Source organism: Bos indicus, chromosome 4 (genome assembly GCF_029378745.1).
Source record: "Bos indicus isolate NIAB-ARS_2022 breed Sahiwal x Tharparkar chromosome 4, NIAB-ARS_B.indTharparkar_mat_pri_1.0, whole genome shotgun sequence".
Classification (NCBI taxonomy): Eukaryota; Metazoa; Chordata; class Mammalia; order Artiodactyla; family Bovidae; genus Bos; species Bos indicus.
Genome location: NC_091763.1, coordinates 33599578 through 33623645, shown reverse-complemented (window position 1 = coordinate 33623645; position 24068 = coordinate 33599578). Strand labels below are relative to the sequence as shown.

Sequence of the window (24068 nt, the reverse complement as noted above, 5' to 3'; positions counted from 1 at the left end):
TCTGCATCCAGACCCCGCTTTCAAGCCGTTCCACACGGCGGCTCCCTCCGTTCTGTGGCCCTAGGTAATTACGAAAGACGGCTCGCGAGGGCCAACGGTCCCCGGGCCAAAAGGATCACAGCTGCGCCGAAAAAAGACGGTCCTCCTACACAATACCAGTAACGGGGAAGTCAGTACTTAAATTTCCTAGTGTGAGGTAAGGAAAACAGCAAACAACAACCCCTACTCTGAGAAAGACCGAACCTCCAATATCCAGAGACCCTTTTTGGCGCGCCGACATGGCCGGAAGTGACGCAACAGCCGGCGCGCAGGGCCAACCCCAGGGAGAGGAGGCCGGGCGGGGGAGCGTGCGGGGACTGGGGGCGGGGTGCGGCCGTAGCTCCGTTTCCGGTGGCTCGTAGCGCTCGCTCACTCCAGCTGCAGCCACTCTTGCCCGTGGCTGCTTCCTCCATCCTGGTATTTTTTGGAGCCTCCATCCTGGTTCTTCCAAAGTGCCCGGACCCAAAACAGGAAGTAAGTGCGATAGAACCTTCAGGTCCCAACCGCCGCCAGGGCCGCTCCGCCCAGTGGAGTCTGTCCGGCCCCCTTGTTGCCCGCCTGCTCCCGCCGGCCGGCGCCAGCTGCAGGCGCTCTGGCACCGCGGGCGGGGTCGGAGCTGGGCCTTCGTGACGCCGAAGCTGCCGTTCCCGCAAGCTCAGGCCAGGGCCTCCTTTTCGGGGCCGGGCTTGCGGTGGTGGCGTGGGCTGCAGAACAGGGTAGCGAGTTGCCGCCGAGGCACAGCTAGCGATCCGGCGGGGGCGGAAAATGGCGGCTTCGGAGGAGCTAAATGGCGCCGGGACCCCTGGGGGTGGGGTGGGCCGAGAGCTTGGCTAGAGAATCGGGCCCGGGAACACGGAAAGTAAAGAAGCTTTCCTAGCTTTCTGGGGGGCGATGGGGAGTGGGGGTTCCTTTCTTATGTTTTTGTTATCTTTTCGGGGTTTTTTGGTCCAGTGAAGGAGAGGTGGGCTTGGATGAGATTGAGAGGATTGGGGCGGGTCTCGCCCCACCCCACCGCACCTCTTTTTTTCCTCGTACCTTTTTGTGTCTTCACATCTCCCATCTTTTGGGAGATGGCCCAAGGCGGAGGGAATCGGGGTTGCTGGCCGTACAACTCAGGTTGTCAGCCTGAGTCTTTTAGAAAAGGGAAAGATGGGACCTGGACTGCGGGGAGACAACCCTAAACCGACGGAGAGCAGGAATATGCGCCTGCAAAATGGAAATCGTGTTTTGCCGAAATTCGAGGAAGTTCTTAAAATTTGAAATCTTCGTCCTTTGAAATAGACTTTGAGAGTCTTAAGTGAATCTGCGGCGTAGATTTGAGGGTAGAAGTGACGAAATGCCGTTCTATGCAGTTGAATGATACAGCATATGTTTTTAGAATAAAAATAATTTGGTGTAAATAAGGAGAGGTGATAAGTCAATGAAATGTAAAAGGACTCCGTTTCCCTGATTGAATTTAGAAATTCAAATCCAATGCCTATTTTCTCGTAACTTTATTCATCTTTGTGCACCTTCTGACAGTAGGTGAGGCTACTCGTTGGGACTTTTGACAAGATGCGAATTCTGTAGGATTGCTTTCTAATATTAAGTATTTTAAACTTACAATAATACCATTTGAAAATGTTTTATCTTCACTGATTTTACCTTTGCTTCGAATTCACGAAAGACAACCATTTATAGCTTTTAAACTCCAGTTGAAGTATAAAACATTCTTGGCATTATGTTAAAAGTTTTACAAACAAAAATGTTTTAGTGAAGGATTTTCGTGTTTTCCCATTACTTCAGATTTTTTTCCTTTTAGCTGTAGTCTTAAATTTGTGTTTCTCACTGAATAGTTTACCATCACTTAAACGTTTAAGTTTTTGGTGTAACATCACCACAGTTTTTAGCTTTTTTCTCTGTTGCTGTAGTGGTAAGATTCATTTATTAGGTTAAGATTTAGAGACCTAGTTAAGGTTCAGGAAAATATTGTTTACGTTCCTTGTCGTTACAAAAGTTGTCAGACTGTAAAATTTGGTGTGAAAATCAAGTTTTTTTCCCTTCATTCACAAGGGACAAAAAATATCTTGATCCTTTCTGAAATTACGTGTTATGAAGAAAAAATGCATTTCTTGTTTTGTTATCTTATTATTTTAACTCCCATATACTAAGTTACTTTTATGTGCCACCAAACAAGCTAATTTTTTTTTTTTTTTTTTTTTTTACTATTTTAGTTGATAGGCTCACCCCAAAATATGCTTTTTGGGACTGATCTAGAACCAGCATATTCTCCGTGAATCTCTTTAATTGATTGCAGTTGAGCTAGATGGTGGAGCCAAAATGCTATTGCCCTGTCTTCATCAACAGTTAATCAGTAAGTACTGGGCATTGCATACTTATATAGAACTTTTAAGTCCATAGTTTAAGCAATTATATAAATAAATATATGCTATATAAACATTTTTCTCTGAGTGTTCAGGTTTTAGAATTATTTGAGAGAAAGCAATCACAAAAGAGTATTGGGGTTAGAATTTGAGCTTTGAAAGCAGAGTATGGCTGGGAAATGGTTACTGGTAGAGAGTTCTATCCCCTCCCCCAAAAAGGTAGTTGTCCTCTTTCTAGTCTTTGCCCCACCCCACCCCAAGTTTTCTTCTTTTTACAGGCTTCTAAGATGAAGAAAAGTTATTTCGTTTCACCCTCACCGAAGCAGGAGAGAGAAGTATAATTGTAAGGTTAGCTAGACCTTAGTAGTTAATATTGAAGTAAAAACAACAAAAGTAGACCTTACTTTCCCGCATGTTTACCTTTCTGCTCACTTTATCTAACAACTGTAGACCCTAATTTTTATTAATGTTGTAATAAACGTGTTTCCTGAAAATAATATTGTTTTAAAGTTGTTTTCTTCATGCTCCATCAAAAACGTTGGCTTAAGTTAACATTTGTGACAGTGAATCAGTTAATGTGAACCCAGTGCCTGGTACATTGTTGTTAAAATTTTGAGGGGGTTGGGAAGTGTGTCTTCTTGTAAAAACATCAAAACTTTAAAACAGTAATTAGAAAGAGTTCCAGTTTTTTAATATCATATGTAGCATCTGTTTGGAGAAGGCAACGGCAACCCACTCCAGTACTCCTGCCTGGAAAATCCCAGGGTCGGGGAGTCTGGTGGGCTGCCGTCTATGGGGTCGCACAGAGTCGGACACAACTGAAGCGACTTAGCAGCAGCAGCATTAGCCTGCTTTCTCAAAGTGGTATTTTCTTTTTTAATAGTTTTCTCTTAACATCATCATTTTTAGCACTTATCCCCCCCTCATATAAAAGAATTCCTTAGGAATTGGTATGCTTCTAAATGCTTTGAGTTCCAAAGCCTTTTCTGTCCTCAAATGATATGCAATGACCTGAGAAAATGAAAAACCTACTGCCAAGAGTCTTAAAGTATGATTAATAACATACAGAGTTATGAAATGTATGTGGTATTTGTTTGCTTTCCTATCATTTTCTCCCTTCATTTTTTTTTTTTTTTTTTTGCCTTTTGTGAAGAGGATGCTTGTAATAGAAGTCAAAAATATGTTTTGTTTTTGTTTTGATTTCAGAAAGGTAAATGGTAAACTTAAATAAAAGAAGGAGCCTGATTATCATGTCTTCTTTTTCAAGTTTATGTAAAGATCCCATTCCATGACTGAATAGCAGAAAGTTGTCATGAGAAAGCACACTGGATAGCCCTTTATGAGCAATTTAACTTGTTTTTGTTTGTTTGGTGGGTATATGGGAGGGATATTAACCTTATCCCATTTTTTTAAGCTGTTGTTTTAGTTGTGTGCCATTCTTTCAAGCACCTGGTTGTCAAAAGAATCTTTTTTGACCATTAGGTGTTAATGCAGCAAATGAAATGCTTATTAGACTTACTTACTATCCACGTTGTTTTATATCTGTTGAAGTGTGGTTTAAAAATCAGCTTCAGTGTATTGATATACTTAATCTAAGTGAAAGCGAAAGTCTGTGGAATTCTCTAGGCCAGAATACTGCAGTGGGTAGCCTTTCCCTTCTCCAGGGGATCTTCCCAAAGTGAAGTTGCTCAGTCGTGTCCGACTCTTTACGACCCCATGGACTTTAGGCTCCTCAGTCCATGGGATTTTCCAGGCAAGAGTGCTGGAGTGGATTGCCGTTTTCTTCTCCAGAAGATCTTCCCAACCGAGGGATCAAACCTAGGTCCTCCCGTATTGCATGCAGATTCTTTACCAGTTGAGCCACAAGGGAAGCCCAAAACTGACTCTGCAACCCCATGGACTAATATTCCAGGCTCATCTGTTCATGGGGATTCTTCAGGCAAAAATGCTGGAGTGGGTTGCCATGCCCTCCTCCAGGGGATCTTTCCAACTCAGGGATTAAACCCAGGTCTCCCTCATTGCAGGCAGACTCTTTTATCTTCTGAGACACCAGGGAAGTCTGAAAGTTGCCAAGTCGTGTCCAACTCTTTTCGACCCCATGGAATTCTCCAGGCCAGAATACTGGAGTGGGTACCTTTGCCTTCTCCAGGAGATCTTCCCAACCCAGGGATTGAACCCAGGTCTCCTGCATTGCAGGTGGATTCTTTACCAGCTGAGCCACAATATTTAGTATTCTTGCCTGGAGAATCCCCATGGACAGAGAAACCTGGAGGGTTAGATATTTATATTTAGATACACTGTAGAGTGATAATTTAATGTACTCCCTTTAAAGAGCTTCTCATGATGCTTTACATAAAGGACTCAGTTTTGAATGGACGAAATCTTAAAATGTAGCTTAAATCATGCACTGGGTGAAAGACGTTTTTGCTTTTTAATAAATGGTATGATTATATTCCCAAATGAGGTATAAAGTGGTGCACCAAGTAATTACTACCAAGTAATTTTCTTTTACTTTAATAATGTCACTGTTTCCAGTGGTTGGTAATTGAAGTCAACATCTTAAACAATTAAAGCCTATTATAATAAATCCCAGTAATATCTTTATTGACATTTTATGGTATACAGTCATTACCTTAAAACAAAGCCATAATGAACATTAGTTAGCTACCATAATTCAATATGCCTTATGTTCATGTACAGCTCTGCTTCTCACACTTTGTGCTAAGTATAAAGAACAAATCCCCAGGGGCCTGGGACTGTAGTTCAGAGCACTCAACATCAACCATGAAGTGTTCCCCATTCCTATTTTTAATAAAATCATTATTTAAGATGTTATTCTGTGGTGGTGTCTGTTTTCCGACATCCTATGTACCCGTGTTCAGGATGTAGGAATTTGTTACCTATTCTCTTCCACTAAAACTTTCTATTTAGCAGATTTTTCATTCTTTCAAAATAAAAATTTTAAAACATTTTTCAAATTATTATATGTTACTAAGAAAATCCCCATATAAGCATTTCCTAAGGTGTTAGTTATCTATCACCAGGTTTCATAGTGGCCAAAACAGTCTATAAGAGCAAGACCTTGAAAAAAAAAAAATGTTCAGTAATAGGTTAATGCTTAAATAAGTTTGGGTACTATGCACACAAATAAAGCACTATGAAAGAGTTAACTAGTAATATTGGAAAGTAAGTGCAAAAAAGTTACAAAAGATACAGGTATTATTTAAAACAATAAACACAAAAATTTGGAAGATCATCACACAGAGAAGAGTAAAATGAGTGATTTTCTTATGTTGGGACAGGAAAAAAGACATTTGAAAACGGAATGTGTCCTCACTGCCTTATTAGTTGGATTATGCCAGAAACTTTGTCTCAGCTAATGTTTCTCAGTCAGCCTCATCCAATAAAATTTTGGTGCTTTTATGTTCTGTAGCTTGCCTGATTTCTTGCTATAAAACTATTGTAATGTTTTTCATGCCATGTAGTCTCATCCCATCTTACAGTGTGGAATCACAACTTCAAGATTCAAGGGTCACCAAGTGTTAACTCTGCTTCTCGTGATCTCTACTAATATTTGATACCCTTCCCACCTTAAACTTGAGTACTGTGCTTGGGAATCAATGACATTTTTCTACAAAACTAAGAAGAAATGCCACTTCTTGGTTTGATCTAGTTTATAGAAGATTTGATACTTAGTTTTAAGTTGCTCAGTTGTGTTCAACTCTTTGCAATCCCATGAACTGCAGCACGCCAGGCTTCCCTGTCCATCACTAACTGCCGGAGCTTGCTCAAACTCACGTCCATTGAGTTGGTGATGCCATCCAACCTATCTCATCCTCTGTCATCCCGGTCTCCTCCTGCCTTCAGTCTTTCCCAGCATGAGGGTCTTTTTCCATGCTCAATAAATCTTTAATCCAGTTTTCTGTTGATGAGCAGGCTGTGTTCCCTCCCTGTTGTTTGGCCTAAGGCCAAACTGTCAACCCGGACTCCTGGACACTCACAGGCAAGTCACAGCCTGTTGCATAGTTCTCTTACAGGAGGTCGCCATCCGTTGCACCATAGAGCCACTGAGCAGACGACCCACAAGCTGCAGAACAATTACACCAAAGAAATGCTTGCACTCTTTAAGAAAGTTCTAGGACCCACAACATATTTCCCAACCTGGGGATCCAAGAACCCCCAGGGAATTTGACTTCGGAGGCCAGTGGGATTAGATTACAGAGCTTCCACAGCACTGGGGAAACAGATTGTTGGAGGGCACAAAATCTTGTGCGCACCAGGAGAAGGGAGCAGTGTGTCCCCACAAGAGAGTGATAAGATACTTAACTGCCTAGAAAATCAGGACAATTATGTAGGTTTAATTGATGGAAATACTAGTTTAAGATAATCCAATGAATAAACCTGACATCAATACAAAAATGGAGTAGAATGAAGGACTCATTTCCTTAAATTGTGTGTTAAATAACAGATCCAAGAGTAGTGGGGTTTTTTGGTTTTACATTGAGTAGGTTCATGTTCATTGGGAGCTATAAATGTAAACAAATGCATTTCTCATTTTAACGTAAGTACATGTAAGTATTATAAATGTTTTGTACCACATTTCAGGTATTCTTGATTTTACTGAAGTATTGTTTCAGATGCCCCCCAAATGCTGGAAGTGTGCCAAAATGCCATGTCACCAATTAAAAATGGATGTTAAAACTTTTTTCAAGTTCTCACTTACAGTTGGTAAAACAGTACATATAGTATAACCCATTTTAGAGAAAGAAGGGAAGATCTAAATGGGATGACGGTGTGTGTTTATTTGCCCACAAAATTTGATACTAGATATATTGCTGATACATTTCCCTGATAAACCAAGTGGAAAATGGGTTTTCAATTCAGGTATAGTTTCATGCATAATGAATTACAAAGCACTAAATTACTTACTTTTGTTACCTTACTTTCATAAGTTGATTTATTCACCAGTATTTTTCATTTAGTCTAATAGTCCTACTAAGATACGGATGTATTCTTCGTATAAATAACAGCTATCTTGACTCTACCATCGGTAGTGTCTACTCCCTCTACTTAACTTGAAAGCTAAACCTTGTAGACCTGTTTTGCATTACCTTCTATACTTAAAGTTCTCTGTATCTCAGTAGCATTGCCCAGTCAAGTAGTCACTTCTCCATCTTATCCTCTCAGCAGTATTTAACAGTCTACTGACTACTTAGTGCTTCTTGAATCTGTTTTCCTCCTATATCCTGGCTGGTCCTTCTCAGTCTTCTTTTCTTGTTTGTGTATTGCTTGACTTCCCAGTAATACTGGGCTATCTTCTCTCTAACTTATCTAGTTGATCTTATCTTTACAGTTTGCATGCCACTAACTCATTTATCATTATATAATTCTTGCCTGTTGAATTACAGCTTCCAACTGGTAACTTGACATCTTTGTTTGGGTGCCTTATATCTTAATTTGTTAGTATTAACAGTAATAAAATACTTAATAAAAGATATTTTAGTGCCCCAAAACTCAGCTATTCAAGCCAGAAGCCTAGGAATCATCTTGAAATAGCTCCTTTCAGCAAATCTCCTTTCTTAATCTCCTTTCAGCAAATCTTGTCAACACTGCCTTCAAAATAAATCCTCTGTCCAGACTCCTTCCTTTCATTTCTGCCACCTATTCTGAATGACTCATTTCTTGGACAACTGCTTGTCTCCTGACTTACTCCCTTATCTGTCCTCCATGTTGCAATCTGAATGATCTTTTTAAAATGTAAATTATGTTTCCCAATTTAAAACAGTCCAAGAATATGTAAGGCCTTGTGAAATGTGCCCCTGCCTTTTCTTCCAGTCTTAAATTCAGCCACTCTCCCTCTTGCACAAAAACCTCTGCATAGTGGCTTTCTTTCGTACTCCACTCCCACCCGTCCAAGTCAGGTCCCACCTTGAAGACTTGGCTATTAATCTGTTGGCTGGCTTGCAGTCATGCACTTGAAATAGTGAAATGGTATCTCTTCATCTTGCTGTTGAGGCAATGTAAAGTAGCCACTGAGATAAGGTTCAGTGTCTGTAGTATGATAGTATTTCTGTTAAGTATATGTAACAGGCAGGGATGTGTGTGTTAGTCACTCAGTTGTGTTCAACTCTGTAACTCCATGGACTGTAGCCCTCCAGGCTCCTCTGTCTGTGGAATTCTCCAGGCAAGAGTACTAGAGTCAGTTGTCATTTCTTCCTCCAGTATATCTTCCCAACTCAGGAATCAAACCCAGGTCTCATGCATTGCAGGCAGATTTTTTACTGTCTGAACCACCAGGGAAGCCCCAGGGAGGGATATATATATTTTCTTACATAAAGTAACTGGAAGGAGGCATGAGAAATCAACAGCCTTCTTTACCTCCATGAAAGGGATCTAGGTGACTGGGGAACTAGAGTGGAAAGGAGGCTTCACCATTACCTTTGAATTTTGAACCATGTAAATCTGTTACCTAAAAAAGAAAACTAGAGGAGTTTCTTAAATACTAATAAATGCAGACCGTGTAGCTCTAACTACAAGAAGGGGGAAACCCCAGGAAAATGAGTCAAGAGCTTATATTTTGGGGTTTTAAAAAAGTAGCGACTGTCCTAGAGAGTATCTCACACATTGGGAATGTGATATATATTTGTTGATTGAACAGATAAGCTAATTAATTTGTAAAGCAGTGTAGACCCATTTACTCATCTCCAACATGAATTACCAAACTTTTAAAAATGAACCTAGATTCCTGCTTTAAAGCTAGTACACTCTTTGGGATCACCTCAATTTTGATAATACAGATTATCAAGAATGATAAAGTTCCTATCTAGCTATTTCAGACTCCCTTTTCCATGTACCATTGTCACTTTTTCTCAGAGTTTTAGATTAACTTGGGTCCTGAGATCACATTCATTAAAATGCTAAGCCAGTAACAAATTTGCACTTATCAAATGAAAAATTGTGCTTTTTTGTTTGTTTTTACTTTGTTGTTTCTTTTTTAATAAAAAAAGAAACTTTGTTGTTTCTTTTTTAACCTGGCAAGGTTACCAGGAGTAGAGTTTACATCTAAATGGTTGGAATATAAATTTGCACATCCTTTCGGTAAAATAGACTGCAGTATGATTTAAGAGTTTATTTTGTCATATTCTTTGATCTAATAACTTTTTAAAGAGTACAGAAAAACCTCAATTTAATACCTAGCTTGGCTTCCTTCACAGTTTTCAATGCAGGATATAAAAGTGCTTCTATGGTATAGTCTCATAAACGTGTTGAGAGTGAACTATAATTTTGCAAAGTTTATGGATGGTTTTAACTTTTTTTAACATTTCATTTTTCCATCTTCTGGAGTAGGTACAAACCAGATTTTAAGAAGTTTTTAATGGATTCAGAAATGAGAACAACACGAAATATATTAACTGATTGAATGTTTCTCTAGCAGGATCTGTACCTGTTGCACTACAGACTCATTTATGTATACCAGTTCTAATTAGAATACTGCAAAAACGAGAAATTTAATTACTGGTTTTGCATCCCCTTAAACCTAAAATCTTACTGTGTTTTTTAGTTTTTGGTTGATCCTTTGGGGTGAAGATGAGAATCCTATTAAAAAATCCTTTAAAAATCAGTCAATTCAAATTTTGTAAATTTCACATTGCATTGAAAAGTTTGTTTATAATTTACATCTTCTGGCCTGATTGTTTAGGATTTTTTTTTCCCACAAATCCCTAGGCAGAGTTAACAGATAGTGTATGGTTTTTTAATACTTTAAGATGAAATATAGTACTACATATAAAGAGAGGTGCTGACTATTACAAAGAAAAAAATAACAGTTATTGGTAATACTTGTGGTACTGGTGGTTAGTATACACCCTGGATCGAGTTACATGTACCCAGGTCTACAGTTCATAGAACCACTGGTATAGTTCAACTTGTTTTTTCCAAGAAAGCTTGACTGCCTAATGAGGGACAACTTATGTTGAGAAACCACATGTAAACCGACTTAGTAGGCATAGGATCCTATCATTTCTGTTCTTCACTGGAGAATAGTTTTAGAGGCTGATTTCCAAAAGCTCTACTTAAAGAATTCTGGGTTGGTCCTTCTTCTTGTACTTGAGACATCACAGAGGCTAGAAGCAAAATTGTCATCAGCATACTGCTAGCAGACAGTTGTTTGTTCTCAGTAAGTGTTATTGTGTAATGCTATTACTTTTTCAGAGTGTTGCAGAGGTAGGAACATGGGGGAGAAACAATCTGGATAACATGAAAGTGATGCTGGTGGCTAAGGGAAAGCATCTGGATTCTGTGGGAAGGGCTATAGCTGATCCATCTGTTTTCTAGGTAAGCATTCCTTTGTTCTGGGTACCTCACCTCATGATTTGCAAATTTTCGTCATAACTAAATCATGGTCTCCATTTAACTTTAATTTGGAAATGACATCTTTGACATTGTAAAATGAATGATGTCCTTCTAAAACAGTAATTTGTATAGTAAAACTTGAATAAATCACTAGATCTTCACCAAGTAAATGTTAATAGTTCTTAAGTTTTTCTGCCAAGGAAAAATGCACTTGTGTAAGTGGCAATTATATGTATAGACAAATATCTTACATATAGGAACCAAATAAATATTGAATGATTAATTTGAAACACATCAAGGCTTATGTCCTCTGTATTATTTAGTTGGAGGCTTCCCAGATGGCTCAGCTGGTAAAGAATCTGCCTGCAATGCAGGAGACCAGGGATCGATCCCTGAGTCGGGAAGATCCCCTGGAGAAGGGAATGGCAACCCACTCCAATTTTCTTGCCTGGAGAATCCCATGGACAGAGGAGCCTGGCGGGCTGCAGTCCATGGGATCGCAAAGAGTCGGATACAGCTGAGCGACTAATACTAGACTACTAGACTAGACTATGTGGACCAGACCAAAATTGAGTGTTGAGACAAGAACTTCATTGAACATTACCAGGTAAGCCCGAAGACTTCAGTTAGGCCACTGATTACAACTCAGTGCATTTCCACCTATCAGCCATGACATACTGCAATTAAAGCACTGATCATTCAGTTTGTCTAAACAAAAAAAATAAGTATAAAATAATAGGTAAAGACTCAGTTCTCTATTTCAAAAGAAGGCCTAGCTCCATGTCTATTAGGAAAACAGTTTGGTCAGTGATAGATATATGTACTTGTTCAATATTATTAAAAAAGAATTATTTAGTGTTCATATTTTTCAGATAATAATAAGCTTAAATACTTGTAAAAAATGTTTCTCTTAATCTAATTCTTAGATTAAGAGAAAAATTGTGCTGGATCTTCTGCTAAAGAATCAGAAGTTATTAAACATCTGAGTATATCACAGAGCTGCCAATTAAAGTGGTGAGAGTTCTTGCTCATACGTCAGCTTGGAATAGACTATCTTTCATTGGATGTTATAGAAACAGCTCTTTAAAAAAAAAAAAGTAAATGCTTTAAGTTTTTAATTAATCATTGCATTTTAGATTGTTGCAGATTATTATAACTAATTCTAAGTAATTGGTATAAACTTTTTAAAAACAAATTTTGAAACTTGAACCATCATTGCAATTTCACACAAAGAGTACTGTAGGCAGATATATTTGGAGAGGGCTATTTTATGTTCATATATGGAAATAATTTTTTTAAACCTTAATCTGAAACCTATTCTTGTACAGATTTGAGTATGAGCACAGTTGAAGAGGATTCTGACACAGTGACAGTAGAAACTGTGGACTCTGTGACTTTGACTCGGGACACAGACGGGAACCTCATTCTTCATTGCCCTCATAATGGTAGGAAAACCTGCAGACATAAATCTTTTTGGATTTCTGGATTTCATGTCACCTTTAAACCTTATTACTCAGACAGTTTAGTCTAGAACAGTAGAAAAGGAGGTTATTTCTTAGATAACCTTAATTCATGTTTATATTTTTAAAGTATACTTTGTATATTTTTTTAATATACCATAAATTTCGATCTTTATGAATCTTACAGCTATTTTATAAGTAGAATTTGTTGAATCTCTAATGATGGATTAACTATAATACACTTCCTCTTTGACACCATTTGATACCAGCAGTATATATAGCACATTAGAAAATGTAGAAATAATCCTGCCAATGAACATAGAAGAATTTTTTTTTGTCTAGAGCCTGTGTTAGAGAATTTTACATGACTGAATAGGACTTAATATCATCTGTAATGAACTAAAATTCAGTTGACTTGAGGCTTGTGGTTTTGTTATTTCTCTACCTGTTCCGTATTTATATTTATTTTTGCTTTTTAAGTTTATCCTTGTTCAGGGTAGGTTCTGTGTTCTTTTTCACTTAGTACTTAATCCCTGGGTTATTTCATTCAAATCTGTGGTTTTAATTTCTGCATAGCTACTACAGTGATTTAAACCTCTCTTTATTCTGAATTCTATTTCTCATAGGCACCTTAAATTTCACATGCCTCTTATGTTTCAGGTCCCCTTTCCTTTGTTCAGGTTCTCATTTCTCACCTGAGTAGCCTTTTAGCCTATCTCTAACCTCTGATTTATCCTTCAAACTGCTGGTGATTGTGGTCATGATTCAATAGTACATGAAAGCTTTTTTTTAAAAAATAAGCTTCCCGGGATTTTTAGAATATAATTCAGGTTCTTTAATTTGGCACATAGGCCTCCCATCATCTCAGCTTTCTTTCCAGCTTCATTTCCTGCCACATTTCATATATCTGTGTTCCAGCAGTTCACAACTGTTATTTTCCTAACTTCCTGTAAGCTTTTCATACCTCAGTATCACTCCACATATAATCCTACTGCCAGTGATAATCATTTTCCCCTGGCTTCTGTTTCTTTTTGAAATTCAAGACACCTTTTCTAGAAACCGTCCTTAACCTCCAGAAATTAAATGCTTCTCTGCTCATATAACAGCCTCTTCATTCCACCTTCATCGTTCTTATTAAACTATTTTGAAATTATATTAATCTCCACTGTACTACGAGCTCCTTGACAGTCAGGGTGTCTCTCATTGTTCTGCTTCTTGAACTTGAGAGGCAGTTCGAGAAGCAGAACTTCTGATGGTAGGTATTCAGTAAATATTTGTGAGTAATTAAATAACCAGTCTTTATCTTTATGTGTGAAATAATTTGGAAAGCCAGGTAATCACAGCACAAAAGTGTGGTGTTTTAGAAAGTGCCACCTTGGTTCCTGGTTCCTTGTCATAAGAAGTGGAACTGAGGTAGGCGTGTTAAGGGCAGTGAGTCTCATTGCACAGCTGTCTTTTTCTGACTTAGCAAATTAATAAGAGTATTTTACATTCATTACTTGTGGAAGATTTTGTTTCCTCCTTTTTGATTTGAAGATTTCTGAGATTTTTTGTTCTTGTTTTATTTCATTAGAAGCTGATGAAATAGACTCAGAAGATAGTACTGAACCTCCACATAAAAGGCTTTGCCTGTCTTCTGAGGATGATCAAAGTATTGATGATTCCACTCCTTGCATATCCGTTGTTGCACTTCCACGTAAGTCACTGTATTAACATAGAGCTTCCCTTCTGAATCAGAATTCACATTGCAAGAGATTAAACTGCATTTCAGTTTAACCCATCAGTTGGACCCATTATTTTTCTCCTCGTTTAATCAAAAAACCTCCTTTAATCGGCTCTTAATGAGTGCTTATTTATGTGCCAGGCATGGCTCTACATACTTTTGCTATATTGCCAAGTTTAATCTCTCAAGCTTTTATTTTAATTGACCCCCCCCATCTAAGAGTCTTTTTAGGCATTTTTTTCATAATCATGCTCTCCCACATGAAATTATAATTTCAGTATCATTGTTTTGTTTTTAATGTACTATGTGTATGTATGTATGTCCTTGCTTTCTTAATAAAGAGAGTAAGGTTTTTTCATCTCCTCTCCTAAGAAGCATATTCACCCTCATTGAGAAGGCTTTCTCTAGAGGAGGTATTTTTATCCTTATGTTATAAATGAGAAAACTAAGGTACGGAGAGGTTAATAACTTGTCTAAGGTCTTACCCAGGCATTCTGGTTCTTGTAGTTTATGTTCTTTTTATGAGTTATATGGATAAATGGAAAGTAGAAGCCTGATAAGTTTATTCTAAGAAAGTTCTTAAAATGTTTATATTCCAAGATCATTTAGAATACACTGGATTCTAAGCAGGTGTAGTATTTTGGATGAAATACTGTTAGTGAAAGACTACAGCACATCAACTGTAATGTTAGAGTATATTTCTCATTAGTTTAGAAAAGAATATGGAATCTGTTGAACCGTGGTGGCCCTCCAAGGCTGGAGTAGATATCTCAGTCCCCGATAATGAGGCCCAGGGCTATTGGTGACGCACTCTGCACAGAGGAGGGTATTGCCATATCCAAGAACTTCCAGGGGAAGAGAACTAAGACTGGGTTTTCATTGTCAAAAATCATGTCTTCATAAGCAGATATTAATTGCTTATTAAACTGAGCAGAAAAGTATCATATTAATTGTAGTCACCATGCTGAACATTACATCCCCAAGATATAAAATAAATTTAATTAAGTCAGAATTTTTGCATGATTATCTTGATGTAAATTTTGACCTGTTACTTGATTTGGTTAGAGTGCCTTGAATGTGATTGTAGGTTTGATCTGCACTTGATATTTTGTTCTATTTTATGGAGTAAGACTAAATCCTTCACACACTCGTTCACTTACCTGGATAAAATAATATGAATGTGTTGACATGAAAGGCCATGAACTGTTTGATGTTGGGTCATAGCATCACTGTGTAAAGAGGACAGTCTGGAGCCTAATTTATAGTAAGACTGAATTTATGAGGAGTGGCTTTAAGTTCCCTGGACTTGTAAGAACTTTGTTGATAAAAATCAACTTAGGAAAGTTTTTACGTTTAAAAAAGTCCCAAAAGCATGAAGTCCTATATCCATCACCATCTGGGACCAGTTAAATGGGCAAGTCATTTATGCTGGACTTCATGAAGATGAATATTAATTCTAAAATTTTAACTTTAATTTTAATATTGAGGTTTTCTTTAGATACTTTATAAAACTGATTAACATTTATCTGCCTGAGCCTTAAAAGTTCTCTTAACTCTCATGTTAATCAGTGTAGATCACTTGCTGCTACTTTTTGCATTCATTTGCACACGTTTACTCCATTACCTATTCATCGTTAAAACTCTTGGAGTTTCTCTGGTAGCTCAGTGGTAATATGCCTGCCAATGCAGGAGACACGGGCTTGATCTCTGGTCCAGGAAGATCCCACATACCATGGAGCATCTAAGCCTGTGCACCACAACTACTGAACCCACATGCCACCAACTGCTAAAGCCTGTGTACCCTAGAGTCTGTGCTCCCCAACAGGAGAAACCACTGCAATAAGAAGCCTGCACACCACAACTAGAGAAAAGCCCTGAGCAGCAATGAAGTCCCATCTCAGCCATACATGAATAAAACTATTTAAAAATACAACTCCTTGGAGAAGGAAATGGCAACCCACTCCAGTATTCTTGCCTGGAGAATCCCATGGGCAGAGGAGCCTGGTGGGTTACAGTCCATGGGGTCACAGAGTCAGACACGACTGAGTGACTTCACTTTCACTTCATGCTAGTAAATGTAAAATAATACATCATCGTAGTTTTATTTGCATTTCTCTAATGACTAATGATGCTGACCATACTTCAAGTGCTTATTGACCATTTTTATGTATCTCTTATTAAGTGTTTGATTCTTTCATTGACTGTTTAGAAAGCCATGTTATTTGACTTATTAAATTGTAAGAGTTCTTTATATATTAAATTGGTCAAAAAGTTAAAAAAATAAAATAAAAATACAACTCTTGTGATTATTCATTTAGATGATCGTTGGAGTTACTTACGCCTCTGATTCCTTTTGTTCTTCACGCTGCGTTACTTGTCATTCCCATCCCACTCTTGCTATTGTACATATAACTGGAGTCTGTTTGTATCCTACTTCAGACTTCGTTTTCCTGCCACTAATTCCTGTCTTTGCAGTTTACTTTCTCTAATACTTCTGCAGTCCTTTGCCCCAGTGGGACCCATTAACCTTAGCACTTTGCAGTTATTTCTTCTTTACTCGTTTTCTTGTTTCCTTCACCTGGTTTCAGTTTTTATGGTAAATCATTATAATCTCTGTCTTGCATTTACCCTGAGATCCTTTTTTCTTTCCCTCACCTCACCTTTCTTTGATGAAACCACAACCCTGGTTCAATTTGTCTGCCTATTTATGACTATACCAGTATAGTTAATTGAAAGGGATTGGAGGAAAAAAGCACAAGTAAGCTGACTGCTCTCGCTTTAAATTTATGATCATTACATGGGTTCCTTATGTTGCATCCCAGTCATACCATACTTATCTGGTATTCTTTCTCCCACTCTAAGATGACTGTTTCATACATTCTGAAACCTCCAATATTTCTTCTACATTTTTAACTCTTAACTGATACCCTTGCTTCCTACTTTACTGAGAAATTTAAGTGGCCAGAAAATAGTTTCTGTAAGTTTCCACTACTACTAATGTATTTACAAACCAACTTGTATCTATGTCCATGTGGTCTTGTATTTTCACCCAACTAAGGCCAACCCTTCAATATACCAAATCCCATCCCTTTTGCCTACCTAAAGACATAGTTGCAGGAATTCTCTCCTTTCTCTTCTGAATCAACAGTTTTTTTTTTTGTTGTCTTCTGGATCATTCCCATCAGCATTACGAAAATACTACAGTTTCTTCTTGAAAATAAAATGTCCTGTTAGCTCACTTTGGGCTCCCATTCAGTTTCTCTACTTCCCTTTAGAACAGAAGTACCTTGAAAGAATTGCCTATACTTGCCTCCATTTCTAATTCCTTTGTTCCATAAGCCTACTCCAATCAGTCTCTCAGCTTTTAATGCTATACTATAAATGCTGTCTCCAGAGACTTTCTTTTTTCTTCTTTTTTTTTTTAAGTTTTTTTTCCAGAGACTTTCTTGTTGCTAAATCCAGTGGTGATTTTTTTTTTTTAGTCTTTGTCTTACTTGATCTCCCCACATTTTTTATCACTCCTGTCTGAGACTTCTTGTCACTTGGCTTCCAGGAAATGCATTTCTCTAGTTTTCTCTCTGTCCATTTCTTCTTAGTCTCTTATGCTGACATGTCCATATCTCCCCAGCCTCTAAATGAGGAGTACCCAGGATTCAGTCTTAATTGCTTTTGTTTTCTGTTTTTACTCTCTAGAATTCATGCTTTTAAATCCCCCTAGTTATTCCAGGCCATACCTCTCTTAACTCCAAATGTTGAGTGGGTTTAAACATCTAGTATGTTTAAAACTGAGCTACATTTTTAAACTTGCTTCTTTCTAAACCCTTCCCCCCATTTCATTATTGGTAGGTACATTGTTCCAGTACCTCAGGTAAAAAACTTTTTTTTAAATTCCATTCTTGACATTTTATTTTCTTTCTTATTTGGTTTATCTGCATGCCCTTTTGGCTCTACCATCAAAATATATCTGCAATTTGAACTACTTATCACCCTCACTTGGCTTCACTCTAGTCCAAGTCACCAACACCTCTTCCCTAGTAATAGATTATTGGCTTAGTTTCTTCACTCATCTCCTTCCAGCTAGGGCTGCCCTTCAGGCTATTTTCCCCTTAGCAGCCAGGGAGATCCTGTTAAAGAAAAATTCAGTTTATATCACTCCTCTGCTCTAAATCTTACTATGGTCACCTTAGTGGAAGAGAATTAAAGCCAAAGTCTTCATTTACAGTGGCCTTCGAATCCCAAACAATATCTTGTTTGGTCTACTCTGGCCACACTGTCTTTGCTGTTCCAGCAGGCACTCAGAACCTTTTTGCACTTGGCTTTCCATCTGCCTTAAGTGCTATCTCTCAAGATAGCTTCATGACTAGCCCTTTTCCTTGCTTTGTTCCAAATTCTGGTTACTTTTCCTGGCATCCTATTTAAAATTTCAAACACTTGGCCCTACTACCAACACATTTCCCATACTTCATTTTTTCTCCTTAACACTTTTCCAACATAATACTGTGTTAATTTTGTCTTCCCCCTAGACTCCAAGTGCCTTGAAGGCAGAATTTTGGGGTTTTTTCGTTTATTGTTGTCTCCATTGCCCAGAACAGTACCACGCATGTATTAGGTGCGCTGCTGCTGCTGCTGCTGCTGCTAAGTCACTTCAGTCGTGTCCGACTCTGTGAAACCCCATAGACAACAGCCCACCAGGCTCCCCTGTCCCTGGGATTCTCCGGGCAAGAACACTGGAGTGGGTTGCCATTTCCTTCTCCAGTGCAGGAAAGTGAAGTGAAAGTGAAGTTGCTCAGTTGTGTCCGACTCTTTGTGACCCCATGGACTCCAGCCCACCAGGCTCCTCCGTCCATGGGATTTCCCAGGCAAGAATACTGGAGTGGGGTGCCATCGCCTTCTCCGTAGGTGCACAATGGATACTTGTTAAGCAAATATATTTGTATGTGTATCACATATACTTAGGTGTGTGGATATATTGGTGAGGAATATGTTAAGAAATTAGATGATCACATCCTAGTTCTTTGGGTATATTTTTTAATAATTAGGACCTGCTTTTATTACTCGAGATGAACTGTTCTTTTTCTTGAAGTTTCAGAAAATGATCAGAGCTTTGAGGTGACCATGACTGCAACCACAGAGGTGGCAGATGATGAGATTACAGAGGGAACTGTGACACAGATCCAGGTATAGTAAGCCTTTGTACAGCTGCAAGAAGATTATCCTTTGTACATAACCTTAGGTGATAAAATGATGAGAATAGATTCTGTCTGACAGTATGCATGAGTGCTACGTCTCTTCATTCACATCTGACTGCAGTTCCATAGACTGTAACCTGCCAGGCTTTCTGTCCATGGGATTCTGCAGGCAAGAATACTGGAGTAGGTTGCCATGCCCTCCTCCAGGGGATCTTCCCGACCCAGGGATTGAACCAGTCTCTTATGCCTCCGGCGTTGTCTGGTGAGTTCTTTTCCTCTAGCTCCACCTGGGAAGCCCTGAGTCTGAAAAAGTAGCAATCACAGGATGGAAGTAAGACCCCACATATATGAGTCTCAGAATTGTAAACAACGATAGAATTTTAAAGCTGATTCCTTATAGAGTGGTTCACATCTGCTGAACTAATGCATATGCATTCTTTATCTCCCTAGAGTGATCTCTTTTGAGCTGTTAAATAACTTTAAATTTTACCTACCAGTTATTTGAGATATTGATTGGAATATAAAACTTTTTAAAATAAGCTTTACCCAGCAGTTATCTGTAGTGACTGATTTAGAAAGATTCCATGTGTTCTTTGCCCTAATGTGAATGAAAGCTGGTCATCTCAAATACATTTTAACTATAACAGTGGTAGTCATATTTCCTTTTGATAACCTGTACAACTAGATAGATTTTACCGTGTGTTGAGGTTAAATAATTAGCCTGTTTTCCTATATGAACTTCTTTAATTGTCTCGTTTATTTCTGCCAAAAGTAGTCATCATTCTTAGCTCTCTTCAGTGGCCAGCAGCTTAAATCTATTTTACTTGTAAGTTTATTTCTGGCTGATTGTTCTTTTGCTCTGTCTCTTCATTTAATAAAATACTTTTTTAGCAGACAGTAGAGACATTGTACCATTATTTTTCTTATGTGAAGCATCATAATGACCCTTCTTCATTACGAAGTACGTACAAGTTGATACATATCAGGGACTAAGGATGTTTCAGGAGGATGTACTGTGAATTGCAGTGAGGAGCTTGAGAGCAGTTCCAGAATAACAGGATTTCCAGAGAAGTAATATGCTTCAGACATGCTCTAATATGCTTCAGACGTCTTTGAGGCAAGCTGGGGAATTTGGACAGAAATTTTTCTAAATCCTCAGAAACAATAGGGCACATTCTTTCTTCAAAATGGATCTTGCAGGACTTCCTGGTGGCCCAGTGGTTAAGAATCCACCTGCCCGTGCTGTAAACATGGGTTCCATCACTGGTCAAGGAAGATCCCACATGCAGTGGAACAGATAAGCCATTGCACCACAACTGCTGAGCCTGTGCTCTGCAACAGGAGAAGCCACTGCAATAAGAAGCCTGTGCACTGCAACTGGAGAGCCAAAAAGAAATAAAAAATTTTAAAAACAGTTCTTGTCAAATTCATTTGTAGTGTTGTCTCACTTCCATTTTTAGCATGTTGAAAATAACTATATACATATGTCTCATTTGGTTTACAGCCTAGTTATTATCAGACTGATCAGTAGCAATGTACACAAGTTTTAGGGTTGTTTTGTTTAGATTATTTCTGAAGAGTTAATGAGTTACAATCTAATACTAACCTCTTGGTTTGTTATTACCATTAATTTCTAATGTTTTTTTAAAATAACATTAGGTTGGGAGTGAAAGCACAGTTTAAAGTTCAGAAATAGTGTGCTTTTTTGCTGTACCCTTTGTGGCAAACTAGGTGTAGTTATTGGACCTAGTTTAGCAGCTAATGCCCCCTTGTCCCATTCCAGTGGTGGGACTAGCTTGGAAAACAATTAGGAACTAAAATAAACTTCCCATGTATGTAGTACATTGTGGTTGCAAGAGGCATTTAGTGAGTGAAATATTTATTTTCAGATTTTTAAACCTGTATATATGATAATTAAGAAACCCAACAACCAGTTCACAAAGCCTTCATTTAGAAAAAGCAACAGCAAGTTAAACAAAGCCTGAGTAACTTGAAAAGATTTATATATAAAGTAGGAAAGTGGCTGGTGCTAAGTTGCTTCAGCCATGTCCAACACTATACACTATAGCCAACCAGGCTCTTCTGTCCATGGGATTTTCCAGGCAAGAATACTGGAGTAGGTTGCCATGCCCTCCCCCTAGGGATCGTCCCAACCCAGGGATTGAACCCAAGTCTCATGTCTCCTGCATTGGCAGGTGAGTTCTTTACCACTAGTGCAACCTGGAAAGTTCTAAAGTAGTGAGAAACAGGTAAAATACCAAAAAACTTAATCACTATCTGTAAACTAAGTATAGATAGATAGCCTCTTAGGTACCTAAGTCTCCTGATATACTCAATTTGATTGACAATGTTGAATATTACTGCTAGAATTTAGTAGTTATTTACTTCATTTGATGATTTTTGTCATGTTTAACATTACATGGTTTAAGTAATGTGTAAGTCTTCAGGAAATTTTGCACCATAAGGCATTAAGTATTTACCCAAAGACAGTAATTAATCACGAAATGTTTATTCCTGAGATTCACAGAGTGGGCTTTGCTATATATATTTAGACTCACTTTGGGAAATGGTGATTTTATTCTTTCAACAAACTAGTTAATGTAAGAGAAAATCATCTCAGAAGATTTTTCTACATTTCTTAAAAGTATTGTACATATCAAGATCTTTTGATAGCGCTCCATATTGTCCTTGATAAGTAACTCCTATATTAAATCTTACAGAATTGTGATCCTCAGAATATAAGAGGCCTTGGATATTGTCTGACTAGTCTGTTTAACTTCTCAGCTTTATAAAGTTCTCTTAACCTTTAAAAGAAAAATCTAAAGTATATGACACATAAATGCCGGGTTATAAACCTTTTCTTGTCTGTTCGAGTGATATCTAGCTTTTGTCTTTGGTTGTTTTTTTTTTTTTTTTTTTTAAAGAAAACCACTTTAATAAATACAAAATATTACCACCAGGTATACAAATAGTAGGTAACAATAGGCATGGCTTTTCTCCTCACTGTGCCTTGATTCTTCATTGACAGCTTCTCTCTTTTCTAAGTGAGATGTTTCATTTCCTCTTGAAAATAGAAATCCAGTTTCTGCCTACTCAAGAAACAGTCAATCTTTGTTAGGACCTATCTCCAGAAAGTGACATAGCTTAGTAGTTGATCCAGGCCAAAGACCCAGCTGGGTTGAGTGGTCACTAGGCCTATACTGCTGCTGCTGCTAAGTCGCTTCAGTCGTGTCCGAATCTGTGCAACCCCATAGACGGCAGCCCACCAGGCTCCCCCATCCCTGGGATTCTCCAGGCAAGAACACTGGAGTGGGTCTAGGCCTATGACTCTCCTCTTATCCTGGTCTGCATATAACAGGCTCTCCTTACCTGATACGGTAGCACTGTTGCTATATCTTCCTCACTTATACCATAGCTCTCTCTAGCCCACAGCCAAGTCTTTTAAAAACAGCTTTGTTCCTGCAGAATTTTCTAGATTAGATATGTCCTTAATTACTGATAGCTGCATAAATACACTGAAAGCCACTGAATTGTATACTTTAAAGGGTGAATTTTATGATGTGACTTGTATCTTAATAAAGTTTATTTAACTATATTTCTCAATACAGGCTATTTTATTGCAATAATAATAAAATTAGTACCATATGGTTCTTTGAAAAGAAGACACCATTAGGAGGGTAGGTATCAGCTCTAAATACCTACCCTCCTAAATGTAAAAAGTTGTCAGTAAACAACACGCAGACTACAATTTTGCAATAACATTTTTTGAATTAGCCTGTTAATCTTTTAGATTGATCAACAGGTTACATTACAGATGACCATGTATTAATATTTGGGCAGCAAACTACCTGTGAGAACATGAATAATCATGACACTCGATCCCAGCGTTTCCATTATTTAGTGGCAGCAGTAGTTTAGTCGCTAAGTCACATCCAGCTCTTGCAACTGCATGGGCTACAGCCCTCCAGGTTCCTGTGTCAGTGGGATTCTCCAGGCAAGAATACTGCAGTGGGTTGCCATTTCCTTCTCCATGTTTTATACATATAAATATTCAAATGGCTTTTTTTCTTGTTGAAGATAATTTTGTTTTCATGCTGTCTTTAAAGCAAGAAAATGTTTGTCTTTCTATGAATTCAGTGTAGTTTTATTATATCTAAAACAAATGAATTTCATGTTACTAGAAATTCATTTGTTTTAGATACAGCAGAGTTTTATAATGCTTAGCATTACAAAGATGAATCAGGTTGGGTATTAAATCAAGCTGCCACTTTTTTTTTTTTTTTTTTTTTGCCTTTTGAAGATTCTACAGAATGAGCAACTAGATGAAATATCTCCCTTGGGTAATGAGGAGGTTTCAGCAGTTAGCCAAGCATGGTTTACAACTAAAGAAGATAAGGATTCTCTAACTAACAAAGGTAAGATATACTGAATTTCAGTGGCCAGTGGCAAAAGTGAGTGTCAAAAAAAGCTTGTAGTCATAAGGATCCTAATTTGGGCCTTCATAATTATGGTTGAATAGTTACAGTAATTTGAACCTAATTGAATTAAATTTGGCTCTGAATAGGACTGGGGAACCAATATTCATTTTACAATAATTGATCACTTGTCCCATATGAAGTAGGTTATAAACAAATGCACAGTGTTACTGTTTAAGTCAATACAGTTATTGCTTATGGGAGAAGGAAGTCAAACCTTTTCAAAGTTCTACTACTAACTTTGACCTGATAAGTTGTTTAGAGGTTTAAAGTAAGTGTTTATAGTGCTACCGCACTTGTAAGGATTACTAGGAAGCTACTTCAAGAAAGTGGGGGTTGTGTATATGCCACTCTGAAGTAAGGAAAGGAAACAAAAAATAAGTAAATAGATTGTTTTCAACCCCGGTACAGTAACTACTCATTAAGAATGAATTACTCACTCGGTATTCCAATGTTATGTTTACCTT

At 38.0% G+C, this 24068-nt stretch overlaps 1 protein-coding gene across 7 annotated transcripts in view; it reads left to right on the top strand.

Annotated features, from left to right (window-relative positions):
* Positions 1–356: 356 nt before the first annotated feature.
* The window catches only part of DMTF1 (cyclin D binding myb like transcription factor 1), a 50146-nt gene continuing 26434 nt past the window's right edge, over positions 357–24068 (top strand). For 3 of the 7 annotated variants that reach the window (XM_019958583.2, XM_070787647.1, XM_019958578.2), the window contains exons 1-8: positions 357–513; positions 2253–2392; positions 2681–2750; positions 10614–10736; positions 12083–12199; positions 13788–13910; positions 19021–19115; positions 23427–23541. In XM_019958583.2, the coding sequence (XP_019814142.1) occupies positions 12091–12199; positions 13788–13910; positions 19021–19115; positions 23427–23541 (442 nt within the window). In that variant the 5' untranslated portion in view covers positions 357–513; positions 2253–2392; positions 2681–2750; positions 10614–10736; positions 12083–12090. Of the gene's footprint in view, positions 514–535; positions 899–2252; positions 2393–2680; positions 2751–10613; positions 10737–10761; positions 11362–12082; positions 12200–13787; positions 13911–19020; positions 19116–23426; positions 23542–24068 lie in introns of those variants that run through there. The other 4 variants (XM_070787646.1, XM_019958580.2, XM_019958581.2 and 1 more) reach the window with 4 other exon arrangements.